This window comes from Euprymna scolopes, chromosome 15 (genome assembly GCF_053919585.1).
Source record: "Euprymna scolopes isolate OS-2025 chromosome 15, ASM5391958v1, whole genome shotgun sequence".
NCBI lineage: Eukaryota > Metazoa > Mollusca > Cephalopoda > Sepiida > Sepiolidae > Euprymna > Euprymna scolopes.
This window is the reverse complement of record NC_136496.1, coordinates 90979218-90999759: the sequence shown is the minus strand read 5'-3', so window position 1 is coordinate 90999759 and position 20542 is coordinate 90979218. Positions and strand designations below refer to the sequence as shown.

Here is a 20542-nt window from a genome sequence, read left to right as displayed (position 1 = left end):
TTCTTTTTTTTAAATAGGTTCTTATCCAGAATTCTACCTAATAAAAAAAAGAGGCGCTAAAAAAATAAATAAATAAAATAAATAAACATATGGCAGTTTTTCGGTGTTTTATAAAATTAAAATAGTAAAACAGACCACACATGTATTTTTTTTATTATTTGAAAATTTAGTTTAGTTGAAATTTTACATCCTATATATATATATATATATATATATATATATATATATATATATATATATATATATATATATATATATATATATAATAAAAACATAAGAAAATGCGGCCATTATAAATAATAGGATACATTTTAATTTTATCGGCAACTCAATACTAACCTTTAAAATAACTTTTACAGATTTTCGGGTGTGCTGAAAACGAATATCACATTAAATTTGGGATGGACAAGTTTTCTGGATATTAAGGCATTCCCCCCCCCCAATGTATTAAATGAATGTCAGTAGTGGTCGCCATTCTTAACATAGGGAGGTGTGAAGTGTTTTGTAACATGCATGCGCATTAGTACTTGTTCAGTTCGAAAAAACATGGACGCCAGTGAAAAGATAATCGATTAAATTGGATAAATGTCTTAATATCCAGAAAACTACTTGTCTGCCTCAAATTTGTGATATTCGTTTTCAGCATACCCGAAAACCTTTAAAAGTTGTCATTTTAAAAAGGTGAATGCAGAGTTGCTGTTATTCAACCATTTTTTTTTTTTTACAACGAATCTCCAGCTAGCATTTCTAGTGTACTAAGAGGTAAGCCTTTCCAAACAGTTCTTAAAGTTCATAAGTGTTAGATAGTGCGTATGGCGCGCGTGTGAGAAAATCAGCAGTAGCCGTAGGATAGCTGACGAGTGAACATATTAACAGCAACCGTCTTAGCATATATGCAAATTACGAAAGTATGCATGCGCTGACATCACAGGAAGGAAGAGAGGAAAAAGAGAGAAAAAAAGGACAGCACGTGATCAAGAAAAAAATGCGTTCCGGGGAAGATGACGTGTGAAGTCGAGAAAGCGCTGGCTATGGCCGGCGTCATGTGGCGGGGAGAGAGACTTTTAAAAAGTGCATGTCATGTGGCAGAACGTTGTAAAACACATGGGTGTACGAAAACACTTTTGAAAGATAATGAAATGCGTTATTGTTGGAAGAACCACAAATAAATGCTCAAAAAAAAAAAAAAAAATGCCGAGTCGGATTTTTTCTTTTTTTTTTTTTTTTTGTTTCTTTGCCACGGTACCAAACAACGTGTGGGTCCAAGTGGTTGAAATGTAATGACACGATTTAAGTGTAACGGACACGTTATATATATTATATATTATTAGTGATAGAACGATTCCATCATTTTCCGAATCTTTTATAATCTTTAACTTAATTAAATATGAGAGAGTATTGTCCCAACGAGAGAAAAGTGTATATTTAACAAAAAATAAATAAAATAAAAAAAAAGCTACCAACATTTTTAATCTTTGAAAAAACTGTTTATTAATTATTTTACATTTGAAACAAATTGGCGTTTACATGTTTATAACACATATTTCGACCAAGTTTGGCTTCATTCGAGTATTGTTTTTTTAAGAAAAAAAAAAAAAAGACAATATCTGAAGAGCTAAACGTGTCCGAAACACGTTATAGAATTTTTTAAAATTTTAAATGTAAAATATTAAATAAGCAAAATTTGGCGATTACGCATGAGCCATTACCTGTTGTCTACGTCATGACACGTCATAGGAAATAGACGGTGTTAGTTAAATCGGTGAACCCCGCTCAATTACGTTCCATGATTTCTTGTTGGTTTAATTTTCATACAACTTTTTGATAAAAAATATTGGTGCTTATGTATCTATGTTACAGCGCTGAAATAATGTTATTTAGAAAGTCATTCTCAACATGTGGTGGTGGGGAAGGTGTTTTGTAACTATCCTGCTGTAGCGCAATAACATATGCTGTGAGAAATTCCATATACAACCGACATCTTTCTTTTAGGCCGGCCATACAGCTCTAGTAGCCGGTCTGTGATTGGTTTAAATTTGAATGTGTCAGATGATTTGACTTGGCGCCTTTTTTTTTTTTTGTATTCATGCGTTTATTTTGCAGTCTAAGAAGTAACACGGAACAGCTCAACCAGCGGTTCTCTGTCTAGGGAGCCAAGACAATTCCTTCATGGACACTAAACAGTCCGTGAACGAAGGACACATCTCTACAAGCAGAGACAACTTATTTTGCTGAACCTATTCAAATCAAGGAGGACATTCTACAACTGTTCGCCATGTTATTATCCAATTATTGGATCTTATCTCATTTCTTTTTGAGTCCCAAGGGGCTCACATTATGCCTGATTATAGGCGCCATCATTCCCGTCGTGTTCTCCATGATCATCATAGATCCTTCCAAGAGGAACAACGAACTAACATTCCAACAATAGGAATTTGAACTAAAGGCTCCATGCGTATGGTAGCAAATCGGGCCACTGTTTTGTGAAAGGAGGACTATAGCAGAACCGAAAGACTTTCATTGCTGTTATTTTTTAATAAATTTTGAGTTTTAAAGGTATGGCTTTTGTTTGTGGAATTCATTTGCTTCTGCAGGGAGGAAATTGAGTGTGTAGGAAAGAAATTTCTTACAGTGCATAATCAGCAAAATATTGCTTTTAAATATAATATTATTCGTAAACTGTCTTTTTTGTTTGTTTGTTTTTTTTCAAATGTTTACATATTTTTTTATATACATTCATTTGAAAAAAAAATAAGTTTACGAATATTCTTATTATATTTAAAGATAATAATTTAAATGACATAAACAAATCGTGGAACGTAATTGGGCGGAGTCGCCAAATTGACTAACACCGGCTATTTCCTATGACGTAGACGACGGGCAATCGCTTAAGTAAGTTAATATGCATGTATCGGCCAGCATTTTTAAAATTAACAAATGGTGATAGTTCTACAGTACACACACACACACACACACACACAAAACGCAATTAGGTGAACAAATTCCGTATTTTTATGTCTCCATGATTGCATAGATTTGTTCACGTAAATAATAAATATAAGCTCAAACATCCCTATTTGTATCTTTTGTGGAGAAGACAGATCACACCTGCGTAGATTTCACCGCGAAAATATTTACATTTTCATAATTGACCTTAAAAATATAAAGGTACCCCTGGGGCGTTGGGTTCCATGGTGACAAGCATATTTATTTAAGAGCCGCTCCTCTAAAAAGGCTAACGCATGCGTGGATAACGTTTGTACTTATTTACTTCGATAATTTTTCACATTTACAAACATTTTTAATTTACATGTGCGGTAGGTGTATCAGAATTTTCGCAGGAATTTTTGACACCCCTAACACGAAACTGCGATTAAAATATTAAAAAAAAAAACTCGTAATTTCTCTTTTGAAAGTGGGTTGTTTATTTTCTTTATGGATTATGCTTCCAAAATAAACTATTAAAGTTGTTTTAAAAGTAATAGAAATATTTTTTTTTAAACAGTAATGAATTTTACGAACTCAATATTTTTCAATTTTTAAACTTTAAAAATCTATCAATTTTTCTATTGATTCTATTTTTACGATATTTTCAGGGTCAATGTGAAATTTTATGCCCTTTCCAATAAACCGAATATAATATTTTAGACAAACGCTTTTTTTTTAATTCACGCCCCCTCCCCCATTTTCAAGTGTCTATTAAAAAGTAAATAATTAATTTACTCACCAAAGTGTTATATATCAAAAATTGAAGAGAAAAGGTCAATAAATAATATATTCAAATTTAAAAAAAAAAAAAGTAGTGTTTTTTTAGAAATTTACCTGTAAAGTCCGAAGTTTAAAACCTTAAAAAAAAAAAAAAAAAAAAAAACCGTTGTTTTTTTTTTGTTTGTTTTTGTTTTTTGTTTTTTTGTTGTTTTTTTATGAAACCTTGGTCCTTGCTCCTTTAATTGAAAAAAAAATTAGGGCTTGAATTACATTTTTCGAGGAGTTATAAGCTTAGAAAGACGGGGTGGAATTATTCACTATTTTTCACGAAGTTTCTGACACAACTACATGTGCGGTGAACAACAAATTTTGGTACTTGTATTGATTAACAATGGACAAAAAACTGTAAAATAAGTGAAAAAAAAAAAAAACTTAATATTTATCTAGGTACATTTTGCCTAGGTTTCAAAATAATCTCATCATATTTTGACAAACTTTAAGCGGTAATTTGAATTATCTCGCCCCTTTCTCGTCCGTGAAATACACAAGATGGACTCGACAGGATCGATCTCATTGTTTGATTTTCCTCTGTAATTAAGTGATTTGTGTATATGAAAACTGCATTCCATAACGGGTAGTACAATATATATATATATATATATATATTTCAATATCTTCATTTTTTTTAATGCCTTGATTAAACTAAACAAGTACTCAATTTTTTAAAACTTATTTAAAAAAAAACCGTAAAATTCAATGAATAGAATAATAAATCATTCATGTGTGTAAATAGCTGTGTAAAGTAGTAAACATTAATACGTGTGTTTTGATTCTGTTGAAACATTTTTTTTTATTACAATAATAATGAACTAATTTAAATCTTCCGGGCATGCGTCTTAAGGGAGCGGCTATTAAATAAATATGCTTGCCGCCATGGAACTCAACGCCCCAGGAGTACCATTATTATTATTAACAACAATAATACAGTAGAACTCCCGAGATACGACATTAAAAATTAGTAACAAAATACAGTACAGTATATTATACACATGTATGTGTCAAATAACATTTTAAATAACACCGTAAGGCGAGGCAAATACCGTAACCAGGGTCCGGAATACCATCGAATTTTACATCGTAACATGAAAAAAATACATATCCTAGGGATACTGTACCTCGGGGTTCTAATGTAGTTGCTACAGTAAATTATTATTATTATTATTATTATTATTATTATTATTGTAGAGTAAGTGTGGATGTAGAGGAGTCCTATTGTATTTTAAAGTTTTTTTTTAGTTTATTATTATTATTATTATTATTATTATTATTAAATCCAAACGTTAAGAAGCATTATCTCTATGAAATTGGTTCATTTATCGCACTGTCAGTGAGATTGAAACGACAATTTCCTATTCACAGCAACCAGCTTCACTGATCAGGTGCATGCATGCATCACTGCATCATCGACGTCATATGGCGAACTAAGTAAGTTAAGTAAAAGATGTATGGTTTGAAACAGAATGCGATAAAAAATGGGTTGTTTTTAATATTATTAAATGAGGAAATATATTTAGTCAAAATCTACTTAGAATTTACGCATATAATGCTAAGAAAAGAAAAAAAAAACGCTTCAAATGCTTAAATATGCTAGAATCATCAAGATTTTAACAAAATGGAATCTTATGGGACCGAAAGTGTTATATTGCTCATAAAGTCATGTTTTCGTGTCGTTCAAGACGAAAATTTCCAAACGTTTATTTTTCTCCAATTACTAATGCCACATTGATTTTTATCTCTGTGGTATAATAATCTAATTATTGCTTGAAACTCATTTTATTCGAATTTTTAGAGACTGTTTTAGACCGTCCATCTTTTGCTTTACAAAAAGGACATCTCAATAATTCACTATTTGTTGAATTCAATAACTGTTTTCATTATATATATATATATATATATATATATATATATATATATAGTTGCGGATCCATAATTCAAGCTAATTAAAAAAAAAAAAAATACAGAAAATTCTTCATAGTGCGAGTACCCATCACAGAACGAAAATGTCATATTCCAAAAATTATGAAGTTTTTTATGATCAAGTAGGTTTTTTTTTTTTTTTTTTTTTTTTTTCTATTAGAAAAATCATTTATCTTTTTGCGATTTTACTAGAGGTTGGTTTTGGCCTCAGTAGTTCGAATTTAGTTGCATCTCCATGTCACAATGTCTCGCTTCATAAAATGTTTTCGCTAGTTTAAAAATAACTACCTGATCAATTTACGTGATTTTTGGAATATGACATTTTCGTTCCGTGGCGGGTATGTAATTCTATATCAATTTTTTTTTTTTTTTTTTTTTTTTTTAGGTTGAATTCTATTTTTCATTTATAACGTAGAGAAAGAGTTTGCACGGAAATCGTCGAGTCAATTTATTTCTGGAAATTGCGATCCATTATAAATTAAAAACAAAAAAACAAAGCCCCCCCCCCAAAAAAAAACAGACGGTGAACGAACCAAACAAACAAGTGAATGAATATCTTTTACTTAAGATGGCTGCCATTATAACAACAGTACCTTTCTAACAAAATCAGTTCTATGATTTGCTTTCAATTAATAATTTGATTACCGAACAAAATAAACCTTTACTAAACCAAATCGTTTTTACATTACATTTACGATTTATTGAACTTGTTAAAACCTAGATTAAAAAAAAAAAAAAAAAAAAACACTAAAAAAAACTATTTACTACCTATGTAAATCTGCATTCGTACCAACTGTACATACGAACAGGTAAATAAAGTTGGTGGTTAGACAATTCGTCAGGTAGTGAGGAAGAGGAGATGGCATATATGTAGAGAGAGAAGGAGGGAGATATTAGATAAGTAGAGAGAGAGAGAGAGAAGGAGGGAGATGGTAGATAAGTAAAGAGAGAGAGGGAGGGAATGCTGCTTAGTGGTAGTAGTACGTAGATATATCGTCGTAAACAAGCTGGCGTGTGAATGACCTTATATAGAGCAACAACAGAAGGGAAGGGGGCAAATACAGTAAATAGACAAACCTTTTTTTGTATGTAGTAATAGTAGTAGCAGTTCTACACCCAGTGTGTGCGTGTGTAGTACTAGTATAGTAGTAATAGTATTAGTGTGTGCGAATGCGTGCGCCAAATGTGCGTAAGATTGCATAGTATATATGTAGCCGTGTCGCAATAATACATGTGCTCCTAAATAGATTCGAATAATAGCATGAAAACTGGATTCGGTGCTTATTCAAAGTTACACTTATTTAAAAAAAAAATCTTTATGATGTATGTTAGCGACCTCCAACATACAGCTAACGCCCCCCCCCCCCCGCATATGTAACTGATCTAATTTGTACCATTTAAAAGAAGCTTTAAACGAGTAATATTTTTTCAGTGTACGAAAATAATGGAAATGTGAGAATGATGTCATATTCCACAAATTACGTAAATTGATTAAGTAGTTTTTTAAGCAAGAAAAATTAATTTATGATTTTTAGCGATTTTACTACCAAGCTGTATTGAACATAAGGCTGATTTTGATCTCAAGACTTCGAATTAAGTTGTCTCCTCCCCTTATTTCCTCATGGCCGACGAATCATAAAATTTTATTTTCTTGAATAAAATAAAAACTACTAATATGTGATTTTTTTTTTTTTTTTTTTAATATGTCATCTGTTCTGTGACTGGTACATACTACATCATACACTTTTCGGTATTTATTATTTTTTTTTTTTTTTTTTTTTACTTTTTAATTTCCATCATAAAGGATTCTGGTAGGTTTCTCTTCGGTTCTAGGTAACTTTTCTCCTAGGTATTACCTCTTCTTTCGAGTATAGCATCGACAATCACTACCCTTATCAGAAAAGCCGACGGGTTGATCACGACAAATTTTTCACCGACATGCAGTACCAGATTTTTATTTATTTCATGTGGGAAGGTAGCGCACATTAAACACTTTTTGTTTTTAGTATTCTGGGATCAAAGTGTAGTATCCGTTTCCAATGAAATTATTGTAGACATACTTATCTATATTAATAAATAATATATATATTTTTAATAATTTGGGAAATGCTACGAACGACGGTCCCTGGAGTAAGTGTGATATATGGTAATTGATGGGTTCTTGTTAAGAGCAAGGTGGGCATATTCAGTAATTGTGACCAAGGATTATCAACGATACCAATTTGCCGAATTTGCTCAAATGTAAATTTTTATATTTTAAAGTGTAGTATCTGTTGTGCCCGCAGTCAGAGGAAAGATTCTTGACAGGAGCAATTTTAATTTTTGTTCAATTCAAAGTCAACCTTATGAGGGAGTTCAATATCAACCCGGATAAAAAAATGAATTGTATCTAACTTTGCCCTCATAGGGAGATAAATATAACTTTAGGCACGGCTAAAACGGAAAGAGGAAGTTTTTTTGTTTTTTTTTTTGACGGAGTCTCTTTAAAAATCTACGAAAAAAATCAATACGAAATTTTTACCGATTATTAAGTGAAGAATGAACTTTATAATGGTGTATTTTTTTTTTCATAATCGATATTTATATTTTGCCTACAAACCCTGTTTATTTGTGGTTGCAAATATGCTTAAAATAATCAGCCGAAATTAAACAAAATATATCGTATTGTGGTAGATAAAAGAAAGAAAAAAAACTTGTGCACGTATCAGATTTTAAGGTTGACGATTCGAATTTTGAATGTGTTTAATTTTTCATTTTTTGTGTTTGGAAGTTTTAAATTCGTTGAATATGTTAATCATTATCTTTCAGATTATCAAATCAACTTCATATATTTTCATTATTTTTACGAAAAAAAAAAAACTTTTAAATCTTTGAAAAATAAGATAATTTTCTTTTAGTGAGCCCAATATTGCTAATATACCATTAAATAGGAAATGCTTTGAAGAATTGATACCAAAAAAGAAAAAAAAATCGATGAATAATTGCGCATTTTGCTAAAAATACGATAATTTCTTTCGACAATTTGTCGTTAGGTGATATTATTACCTCAGCTGTGATAGACCATAAGGCCTACAGTTATCTCCCCCTTTTCCAAATGACGTAAAATTCTAACCAAAGCCCCCCCCCCCTACAAATTATGCGATAAAATCTTGCAGAAAAAACAATTTTATATGGTTTATGCAACAAGTATATCGTTTACAGGTTACAAAAGGGAAAATTTTAGTTTATTTTTTATTTACTAGGAAAAATTTCAACCTTGATAGAAATTAGTGTGAAGAAAAAATATACAGCGAAAATGACAATATTGAAGGTATTTCACCATAAATGGCGTTTGGAATAACTTAATTCAATTATTTTTAAAAGTGTATTTGCCTGTTTGGTTACATTAAAAAATATTTTAAGGGTAGGAGTGACCACAAATGAAGACGGGGGTTATGTTATACATTATGGTTGATGAAGACCACAAACATCACTTGTTATGGGGCTAAGATCAGTGTTTCTATCTGTTCTGATACTATTCTCAACCTATACATTCCTCGTTCAATGAAGTAGAAATCTTTCTAGATTGGAGCAATTTTTATTTTTGTTTTTATCCAGAGTGCCCAGAGTTTAAAGTGAGAAGGACTTGAATCTACCACACTCTCGTCCAGAAACACTTGGTCCTGATGGCAAGACAGGGTCAAGCCGACCAAGCATGATACTAGATGCAGGAGTACGGCGCCTAGCGTTCCCAAAATGGTCACCTATCTGGTACTGTACTGGCTAGCCTCATCGTTGTTTAACTTCGGAGGTTATGTGGGCAATATGAAAAAAAAAAAAAAAAAATTAAAGTAAACCCTTATAAAGTTGATTCTTCACTTAATCGTCAAAACTGGCGTTAAAAATACATGGAAATTTACAGGACTAAATAACATTCATTTACTCCTGTAAAGGCTACCGTAGTTGCTTCCAAACTAGCATTAACTTTTGAATTTTTTAAATTTCGCCACGCGAAATCTATAGAGACAGATAAAAGATGGAATTACTGTAAATTAAGGTACTTATGTTATAATATTTTTGCCTATTCTTATAGCAAATCATTCTGAATCTTATTTAGAAAAAAAATACAATTAATTGATTCAAGCACCTTTTAAAACTATTTAAATGTTATCCATCGAGACAAATGGCAGTGAATTTATTTTTATTTGTTTTGAAATGTAAAATTATATTAAAAATAGAAAAAGTTTTAGGCAGGGAGTTGGAAAGCAAACGTTTACGCAGGGTCCACATTCCTCATTAAGTACCAAGTTTTATATTATTCTGCTTTTCATACTATAAAATTCAGGCTTATCTTTCTGGAAAGAAAGGTTGCTCAAAAATGGATTTTAATAAATTTTAATTCGTTAAAAAAAAAAAAAAAATTTTTTTTTTTTTTTTTTTTTAATTTTTAACGTGCCTCCTTTACTTCCTGTTTGGTATGTTGAACTAATAATAGTAAACCCTCCCTCGCTAAGTGGAGAAAATAGAGTTCAAACATCTAACTACGACTGCCAAGGTATGTCTAAACAAAACGCTAAATATGTGGGGTTATTTAGTGAACTGGCATAACATTCATGCACTCCAAAATCCCTTTTAAACACAACCATAAACCGGCAAGACTAGTTTAGGTGGAAAAATAATCTCGAACCTTTTATCACATAAAAGGAACTAATTTCCCTAATCAGTGATTAGGCTAATCACTGATTAGGCTAATCACTGGTACGTTACTATGTCAATAATATAGGTATTTCAGAAGTTGTTTTTGAAAACAACTTAAAGAAGCCCAACTTTTTTTTTCACGATATCTTTTTTTCTCATTTTTTACTTCTTTATTTTAAACAGCATTTTTTTTAAATTTTAAACAGAACGTTCCACGATATCTTAAGCACCTTTTTTTTTTTTTTTAGCACGGTAACAAAAATACATAAGTACCGAACGTTTTATAATTAATAAATGTAAATTTGAAATAGAGAAATAATAAATTGCAAGAGATTACGCGTGTTTAATATTAATTTGTATCATTTATAACTACTCACGTTATTTAATAATAATCACGTGATTCAATTTTTAATTAAAAAAAAATATTGTTTAAACTTAAACTTTAAAAAGTCTGATAATTTATTATTTCTATTTATGTATTGTTTATCATTAAGGTACTAGTGCAGCACAATAATAACGTTATTTATTATTACAGCACTAGTGCAGCACAATAATAACGTTATTTACGTCCGGATCACTCTCTGCTGCACTGCAGCAGACTGATCCGGACGTAAATAACGTTATTATTTAAAAAGCCATTCTTAATATGGGGAGGGGAGGGTGTTTTGTACATATTCTATACTTCAACCTTACAATTGAATAAAAAAACATATCATAAAACTTTAATTAAACTTGGAAATACGATTTAAAAAAATAGCGCGGATCACTCTCTGCACTAGTACCTTCATTAAAAAAGGTATTCATTGTGTAAAAAAAAAAACACGGAACATATAAGACATTTAAATATGAATAGAACTTTTCATAATTGTAACCTACGAAAATCTTTTTTATTTTAATTAAAAGCAATATAAATAGTTTTTTTTTAAAGTTGTTTTCAAAAACAACTTCTGAAATACCTATATTATTGTTTATATATTATTGATTTGATATGGTAACGTCGTCGTACCGGCGGTGATTAGGGAAATTAGTTCCTTTTATGTGATAAAGGGTTCGAGATTATTTTTCCACCTAAACTAGTCTTGCCCATTTACAGAGCATTTTTTACCATAGACAAAACCGAAAGTGGTCCAGAAACAAAACAAATGAGTACTTATGCATCTATGTTACTGTGCTGCTGAAATAATGTCATTATTTAGAAACCCATTCTTAACATGGGGTGGAGAGGACGTTTTGTAACTATTCTGTACTTTCGCCTAAACAAAAATATCGTAAAAATTGAATTTAACTGGAATTCAATTAGAATTACCAGTAGAAAATATACTATTAAAGAAATAGTGCGGTAACATAGATGCATAAGCACTAATGTTATCAAAAGCAAGACAAGTTTTCTACCTAGTTACATAAGTTTTAGGGGTTTGTTTTACTATACGCATAGATTAAAAAAAAAAAGCTGCCAAAAAACAAAAAAATAAATATATAACAAATAAATGTTATCACAGGCAAGATAAATTTTTAGTGTTTTTATTTAATGTAAAATGTTTATTCGGTTTGAAAAACGAGTAATGTTGAACGCTACCGGAGAACATGAAAAGATGGACGTGATGTTTTAAACACTATCCAGTAAGGTAGAAAAGCAATAACCTTGCCTTTGATAACATTTATTTGTTATATATGTTTTTTGACAACAACTTTTTCGAATCTATACGTATAGCAAAACAAACCCATTTTTAGTGTTTTAGCTTATTTTAAAGCGTTTATTTAGTTTGAAAATAAAGTAGTATCAAATGTTGCGTTAGAATAGCAACAACAAAAAGGCATAAGACGGTCACGTCTTTGAAGTCTCGATAATTGCTCAAAAATAGAAAGTTAAAACAAAATACTCATAGAAACCAACCCATGAGAGCTAGGTAGAAGAGTAACTTTTTTCGCTTTTGATAACATTTGACTGGCCTTCGGGACAAGATCAAAGTGTAGTATCTGTTCTTCAGATGCTGCAGTTGCTGCACTTCAATTTCTTGTTCTCTGTCAGTGGAGGAGGAATCCTTCACGACTGAGACAATTTTTATTTTTGTTCCTTTTCTCCACGTTAAAAAACGACCCTGGTGTCTAACTCTGTCCCGTGGGGAGGCGTTGTAAATAGAAACATTTATTTGTTTCGACCACTTTTTCATTGTGTTGTCTATAGTACAATTACTTAGTTAAAAAAAAAAAAAAAAAATTGAACCTAAAATTTACTTTCGACCGCCTCATAATTCCCGTTTCCCTTTTTTTCCTTTAGTCTTCACATTCCAGGAGTGATGTTTCTGACAAATGGGAAAAAAATTGTCAGAATCTATCCATCTGACACTGTCCCGGAAATGGTCGAAGTATTTTTTTTTTTTTTTTTTTTTTTTTAATAATCTAACCTTTTCAAGAAAAACACCCGACTAGCTGAAACCACTGTCAATAATTTTCCCCACTCTTTATCCGTGCCTAAATCAAAACGTAGATTCCATGAACAAAACTTCTTTCTTAGAACTGCATGGCTGTGGAACTCTCTGCCGCTCGCCTGCCCCCCCCCCCCCGAATTCAACTTGGATGTCTTCAAGTCCAACACAAACAAATTCCTGATGAACCGCCCCAGCCCCAGGCGCCCCATTAAGTAATGACACCTTATCAAATCCCCAATACTAACTATTACTACGATACTATCCCAGTGATTACTGTACACGCAATAACCCTTATCCCCGAGTGGCTCCTGGACCTTGATGGTGTTTATTTGCTCCCCCACTGAGCAAATTAGGCACAAGGCCCTACCTGGACCTTGATAAGTGGTGACTCCCATGTTAAAAAAAAAATAAAAAATAACCTTTTACATGCTTTAATGCAGTCTGACCTTTATAATTTTATTTGCGTTGTAAACTACTTCGATTATTTCCGTGATTGTCGATACTGGTTGTTGTTTACGTAAGTATTGATATCTTCCAGGTACCATTCATTATAAGTTTAGTACCAATTTTTCAACCTAAAACTTTAGTGTTTCTGTTTCTCATAGGTAACTTCAAAGTTTTATCTGCTAGTAATAAAAACAGAAACCCTAACATTAATTAAAACAAAAGTAAATAAAATCCTCCAATTAGTTAAACTTAGATACGTTTTTAAATTTTGAAGTTTTTAAATTGAAGTTTCAAAAATGACTTAAAAAGAAAACAGTACGGTTAGAAACCCACTCACGTCACGGTGGGTTTCTAACTAATTTGTATGTTTTATGCTTCAGTCATCATCAAAACTTAAAATATTTAGGTGTCAATTCGCGACTATTTTTCTTGTTCTCTCCTAACGATCGACACCATGTGTGTGTGTGTGTGTGTGTGTGTGTGTGTGTGTTTTTACCGAATAAACGTTTTAAAGCGAGTAAAACTATTGAAATCTTTTCCAGGTATGTAGAAGAGCAACTTATCTTGCATTAGTTATATATATATATATATATAACCACTTTTTCGTACCTCTTTGGATTGTAAAACAATCCCATGTATAGAAATACGTAAAAAAATATTACGAAAAAAAAAAAAAAAAAACGGTGCTAATGAAAGCACATACTGATCCGAGCTTATTTTTTAAATCGTATTTCCAAGTTTAATTAAAGTTTTTTGGGGTTTTTTTTATTCAATTGTAAGGTTAACAGAATATGTACAAAACACCCTCCCCTCCCCATGTTAAAATAGCTTTTTAAATAATAACGTTATTATTTCAGCACGGATCAATAAGTGCACGAGTACCAAACAAACAAAAAAAAAAAACAACGTACAGAAATACGTAAAAAATAAGTACCTAAAAACAAAACAGACCACAAGGCTGACAATTACTTTTAATTTCATATTTACGTTTTATCCGTATCAGAGTTTAAATGATAGCTTTAATTCACGTGTTTTATTTTGAGTTGATTTAGAAAAAAAAAAAAAAATGAAGTGTCTATCTTTATATTTTGTTTGACTTTAAACTGCAGATTCACTGAACCAAATAATAAAGCTCTCTCCCTTCCCTTCTCGTCGTTTGATGTTTATCAGCCACATTCTCTCACTTTTATTATGTCTGCCACAAGGTCAAGGACACGAAATCGACACAAACAACCGAGAGAGAATAATAAAAAACATGGTTGTTGTTGCGATATTTGTTTTTATTCTTGTTGGGTGTATGGGTGGGGAAGGTTACCTCTTTCTCTCGCACACACATATATCCTTTTCTCCGTATATAATCTTTTTTAATCGTATCGAGGGTGAGGGATGAGACATGTCTCTTCTTCCTCCTCCACGAATGCAAAAATAAACAATAATTCGAATCCAATCAATACATATTGGTGCCTGTACGAACTGGCTGATGTAACAGGCTGCGGTCATAATATACATATATAAAATTAATTTGAGACAACTACATAATGATGAAAAAAAAATGCAAGCAATAAATGTTTGTCAAATATTTTTTATGAGGTGCTAGAAGCAGTCAAAATAGTATGGTCGCTTATTCAAGGTGATATAAGTTTCGCCATTCCTAAGCTTATTTTAAAACAAAAATGTGTTTAACTAACACTTTGTGTGCTTTTTCTCTAGACAAGTCTTAATAAAATATAGATGTGATTTTTTTTTTGTAAGAATTAATCGTATTGGCCAGCATTAAATAAAAACAGCTAACCTTGCTTACTGGTTGTTTTCTCTAAAGAAAATTACATACGTCACAATTTTAGTACAATTGCCGAAACGGTTTCGAAAACAAAACAAAAAAAAAAACATCACTGCATATTCTCAGCATAAGTACCTTAAACTAATAAGCGACCATACATTAGGAAATTACCATGACAGGCCGGTCACGGTAATGCCCCGTCTCAGTGCTGGTTAAGTAGATACAAGATAGTAAAAAACATTACGTCAAAAATTTTCAACTTGACTTTCAACGTACGAAATACAGGTAAAAAAAAAAAAAAAGTAAACACTATGTACAACTGTACAAGCGTTAAAAATAGAAAACTGTTTGTCCATCGTTGTCGATGAAAACCACGAACGAACAGTGATTTTTTTTTTTTTGTTTTTTTTTTGTTTTTTTTTTTGTGGCAAGAGTTGCGTAATCTTCAATCTCATCTCTCCTGAGTGGGCACTATTTTATAGTAAGACGAAAGTCAGGACAATTGGAAACAATGCTGAGATAAGCGGAGAGCACATAGAACACACACTAACACGTGTGGATCACTCGATACTTAATTCACTTTCTCAAAGACGAACACAAGTTGTTCGAGGAAAACATTAAATTTACATATTTAAAACTAATATCTACACTAATAATTTATCTCAATCCGAAGTGTCTCTTTCAGGGAGAAGCTAAATTCCCTCCACAACCCCTATATCATAACTGACCTTGTGGTCGCATTCAGCCCTCGTGAGGAGAGCAGGTCATTCGTACATATAAACAGAATTTGCACCCGTAAGCAAATCACGCAAGGGGAGGGGGGGGGTCTTTTAATTCTTGTACCGAAAAGAGAAATAACGCTTAAAAAAAAAAAAAAAAAAAAAAAAGGCAAACGTAAGCAAAGAGGCAGAGAAGGATAAAATAACAATCGTAATAATAGATTATGTAATATTAAACACATACAACAGTCAAAACAAAAAATAAACTTAGCCCGACATCATAAATTATTTCATCATGAGATCGGACTATTTTTATTTATTTATTTATTTATTTATTTTAATTTTATTCTTTCTCTGCTACGCATTGGACTCTCCCACTTAAGATTTCCTACAGAAATTGCTCTATCCCTTACGGATATAACATGAACGTGTCTGTATGTGTACATCTACATTTCCCTACGCAATAACTGTCAATTTTAAGTCTACCAACTCGAAATTTGATATGTAGGGTACTGAGATTTGGGAAAATTTTGTAATCCGTTTTCGCCCAGAAATTTGGCTGTTAAGAGGTCAAAGTTCAACAATTTGACATTTGAGAACTCTACAAAACTCCTCCGCCAATTTTGGGTCTAAACACTTGAAATTTTAGATACATGTTCCTTGGACATGGATCTAACTTAATAACTTGATTTGAGCCCCAAACAATAAATGTTAAGGGGTTATAAGAGGGGTCAAAGTTAAAAAAAAAATTTACCGTTTTGTTATTTTTGTTTTTTTGCTCAACATACACCTCCAAACACCCGAGCAACGCAAAGCTGAAATGCTAGTATATATATATATATATATATACACACACACAGATAATCACGTTAAAGGGAACGCGTCTAAGGGCGCCAACAAGCACAAAGTCCCCGTGCGTGTGTGCAACACTATCAAACACGACAAACATAAGACAAACAAGATTATAAAACATTTTAACATCATTTTAATTTACAGTCACATCGTCTGAATGGAGAAATGAATAACAATGCGTGTGAACAATTTAGTTCATTGATGCGATCGAAAAATATGGTTTTCTTTTAGAAGCACATATGAACTGAAGAAACACTCGACTTTAAATTTCATTTGAGCCAGAATCACTTCAGTTCCGAATCGAGCGTGTTTTGGTAGTGGAATCCGCATTACATTTAAAAACAACATTCATTAACGCGGATCCGGTAGAATCATTACCAATGTTTTTCTAAAACTATCGAGATATTTATTACTAAAGGCTTTAAAATCACTTTCCAATGTCGAAAACAAGACAGCGATCTCCTCTCCTAAGTATGACACGACGGCAGTGAAGAATTCGAAACTGATTTTGAAGCCTTTAAAATTGCTAATTTTTATAAAAATTTGCCACGGCCAGGCATAAGAATTGTTTTATTGCTATTATTTAAGTAAACATTACTACTGGTGACTGTTTTAAAGGAAATGTAGTTGGAAAATTAGTAAAAAAAAAAAAAAAAAAAAAAAAACATAATTTCGACTTACTCATTTGTGATATATTAGAGTCAAAAATTAAAAAATATAGACCGTGCTATTTTTTCAAGTTAAATTTAATTTTTGTGGTATATAAGTAACCTGTGAACAGGAACAGCTTAATTCCTATGATGAAACAAGTCTGGATTTACGATAACTTCACAGGCTTGAATTCTTTTTAACGCCAATGTGTTACAAAATGGATAGAAATAATTTCCCAACTACACTTCATTTAAAATAATTTGTGTCGTTATTAGTGGCATTTACCGTGTGTGTGTGTGTGTGTGTGTGTGTGTGTGTTAAAGAGAAACAGTGATTCATATTAAGACATCAAACTAATTAAAAAAGAAATTAAAAAAACCCAGAAAAATCGGTAAAACTATACAAACACCGTGACAGCGAATTAACCCTACCCCTAACCCTAAACCCTAACCCTAACGCTGTCACGGTGTTTGTATAATAATACCGAAAAATCGTTATGTACCCGTCACGGAACGAATGTGTCATATTCCAAAAATCGCGTAAATTGATTAATTATTGTATAATTAAGAAAATCATTTTTAAACGATTTACAACGATTAATGTGGAATCGGCAGCATTACAAGGCTGATCTCGCAAGTTTGAATTATTGTGGATTTATCTGTCCGTGTTATTTTCAAGATGGCGACGCGGACGCGAAACAGTTCTTTTATTTATTCATAGAATTTGATTTTCTTAGTTGAAAATAAAACTGCTAAATAAATTTACGTGATTTTGAGAATATGACATCTGCGCTGAGTGACGGGTACGACGGGGTACGTAGATCAGTTTTTTTTGTTTTTGTTTTTAATTAAGTTGAATTCTAAATACGAGTACAAACAATATATTTCGACAGCGCCACTATTATATAATTGAACCCACACCTTTTGAAAGGAAGAACGAGGGAAAAAATGCGGAAAGCTTGAATAAATTCAATTGAAATGATTGAAGAAATGATTATAAATATAGATCCATCCTAAAATAATAATTCTAAAAAAAAAAAACACAGCGAAAAAAACAAAATTGAAATGAGAAAATATTTTCCACCGAAACAAAAACAACTGTTGCCCCCCTCCTCCTCCTCGACGTCCTCTCTCTCCAACATAAGGAAATATTATGGGAGGAGGAGGAAGAGGAGGAAAAATCGTAGTTTAGCCGCCCAAGGCGGGTTTTTATATTATTGTTGTCTATCATTTTTTTTTATTAATAAATATTTCTCGAACTTAGCAATTTCTAATCAGAAAAAGAGAAACAAAAAAGGTACTTACTTTTAATTTCTTAAGGTATCCAGTTTTCACAACATCACTAGTATCTTCCATTGGTTGGCTTGTATTTCTTTTAGTAGAAGCCATTTTCAATTACTTAATTATTAATTAATTAATCGATCAATTACAGATACTTAATCAATAAACATAGGAGTTTTGTTTTTTTGTTTTGTTTTTTTACAGAAATAACAGTAATTAAAAAAATTAAAACGTTAAAAAGACTAAAAATGCTGAATTTGTTAAAAAAAAAAAAATCTTAAGTTTTATATTTTTTTTAAATTCCAATTCATGGGTTTAAAAAAAAAGGTTAATATTTTCAGAGTTTTCATGGTGATCTTTTTTGCTTTCTTCGCAAAAAAATCTGTTCTTCTTGGAGTTTTAGTAATAAAGTTTCCCAACATTCGTAAACCGAATATGAAGTCTTTTTCAAGTGAAAAATATTCATCATAATTTTTTTTTCTCGCTTCTTTTTAATCTACGATCAAACCATTTCCTTTTATCTGCAAAAATTAAAATTGAATTTTTCCTTCAAAACATAAATTCAATAAATCAAAGTACACAAAAACAAGTTTGATGTTATTTAATTTGGGGAGGTTTATTTTCTATTTTCACCTCTTTTCTTCAAGAATTTGTTGAAATATTGTATTTTAAGTTATTTTTTTAATGGATGGAATTTTAAATAATACCTTTAAAAACGTAAGCAAAGATTGTTATATTCAATATTTTTAAAGCATTTTTAGTTTTTCGTGTTTGGATAGGGGTAAAAATTATATATATATATATATATATATTAGGCACCACAAAAATGTAAATAAAATTTTTACCAGTTCAACAGACTTTGTTTTGAATTTAATAAATTTTCATTCTTATATTTTCCAAAAACTGGTCAAGGGTCATTATCAAAGCTACAGAGAAACAAAATTTAATAATGTAGATTTTAGAGTTATTAATTTGTATACAGACATTTTGCTTTACACGTTATTCATACAAATAAGACACAGGTATACGTCCCGTTTTTGTATTATTTAGAAGGTACCTCTTCTTCCTAAATTGTGAAGGTAAGGTCCTTAGTGGTTACTCTGACAAGGACGTACCACGTGTTATTAAAAAAATGAGACACTCCTCAACGACCTGAGGAGGGGTATAAAAGAAAATTTAAAAAAAAAAAAAAAAAAAAAAAAAGGAGGGGGTGCTTTGGTATTGTTGATCGTTCAAGTGTCACGAAGACGGACAATTGTTAACATGGGGTGACGAGGAATTTGAAATGTCACCGAGACAATAGAGATTAGAATAGAAGTTCGACCACACATCTGACAACGGGGTTAAATAGAGACACTACGGGGGGGGGATACGAGCGGACAAGAAAAATAACTTAACGTAAAAAATTAAAAACACTCTAAAATAACGATTCTGAGATAAAAAAAAAAAAAAAGTTAATTAATGAGTTTATAATATACACACACACAAACACCCTATACTTAAGTATTAATAGTAAAAAAAAAAAAAAAAATTAAATGGGGGGGTATATCAGGTTGACAGAGAAAAATATTTTATACTAATTTGAAATTAACTTTTTAATTTTCTTTTATCAAAAATGTATGCATATATAAAATGTATACAGATTAAATATATTTTTTTCAGCTATAAAACACCTTATGCAACAGTTGACGTGTTTACTACTTTAAAATCATTGTGGATGCGTTGAGATTGTAAACATTCAACAAAAACATATATTGTAATTAAACACCCACACTAGTAAGTGCAATATATATATATATATATATATATATATATATATATATATATATATAATTATATTACACACACATACACACGTTTGTGTATGTTTATACGTAAAGAAACATGTGTACAATTCCAAACGGAAAATACTGTGTTGCAGAAAGAAATGTAATTATTTAAAAAAAAAAAGTAATGTGTCGAAAAATGGTAAGCTTTTCGATACTGGTTATTATTTAATAAATGTAGTCCTGTGTTTGTTTG

At 31.2% G+C, this 20542-nt stretch overlaps 1 protein-coding gene across 1 annotated transcript in view; it reads right to left on the bottom strand.

Annotated features, from left to right (window-relative positions):
* The window catches only part of LOC145293983 (uncharacterized), a 245865-nt gene extending 226970 nt beyond the window's left edge, over positions 1–18895 (bottom strand). Inside the window, exon 1 of the mRNA XM_080140875.1 lies at positions 18545–18895. Within this exon, the coding sequence (XP_079997001.1) occupies positions 18545–18628 (84 nt within the window). The 5' untranslated portion in view covers positions 18629–18895. The remainder of the gene's footprint in view (positions 1–18544) is intronic.
* Between the last annotated feature and the right edge of the window lie 1647 nt (positions 18896–20542).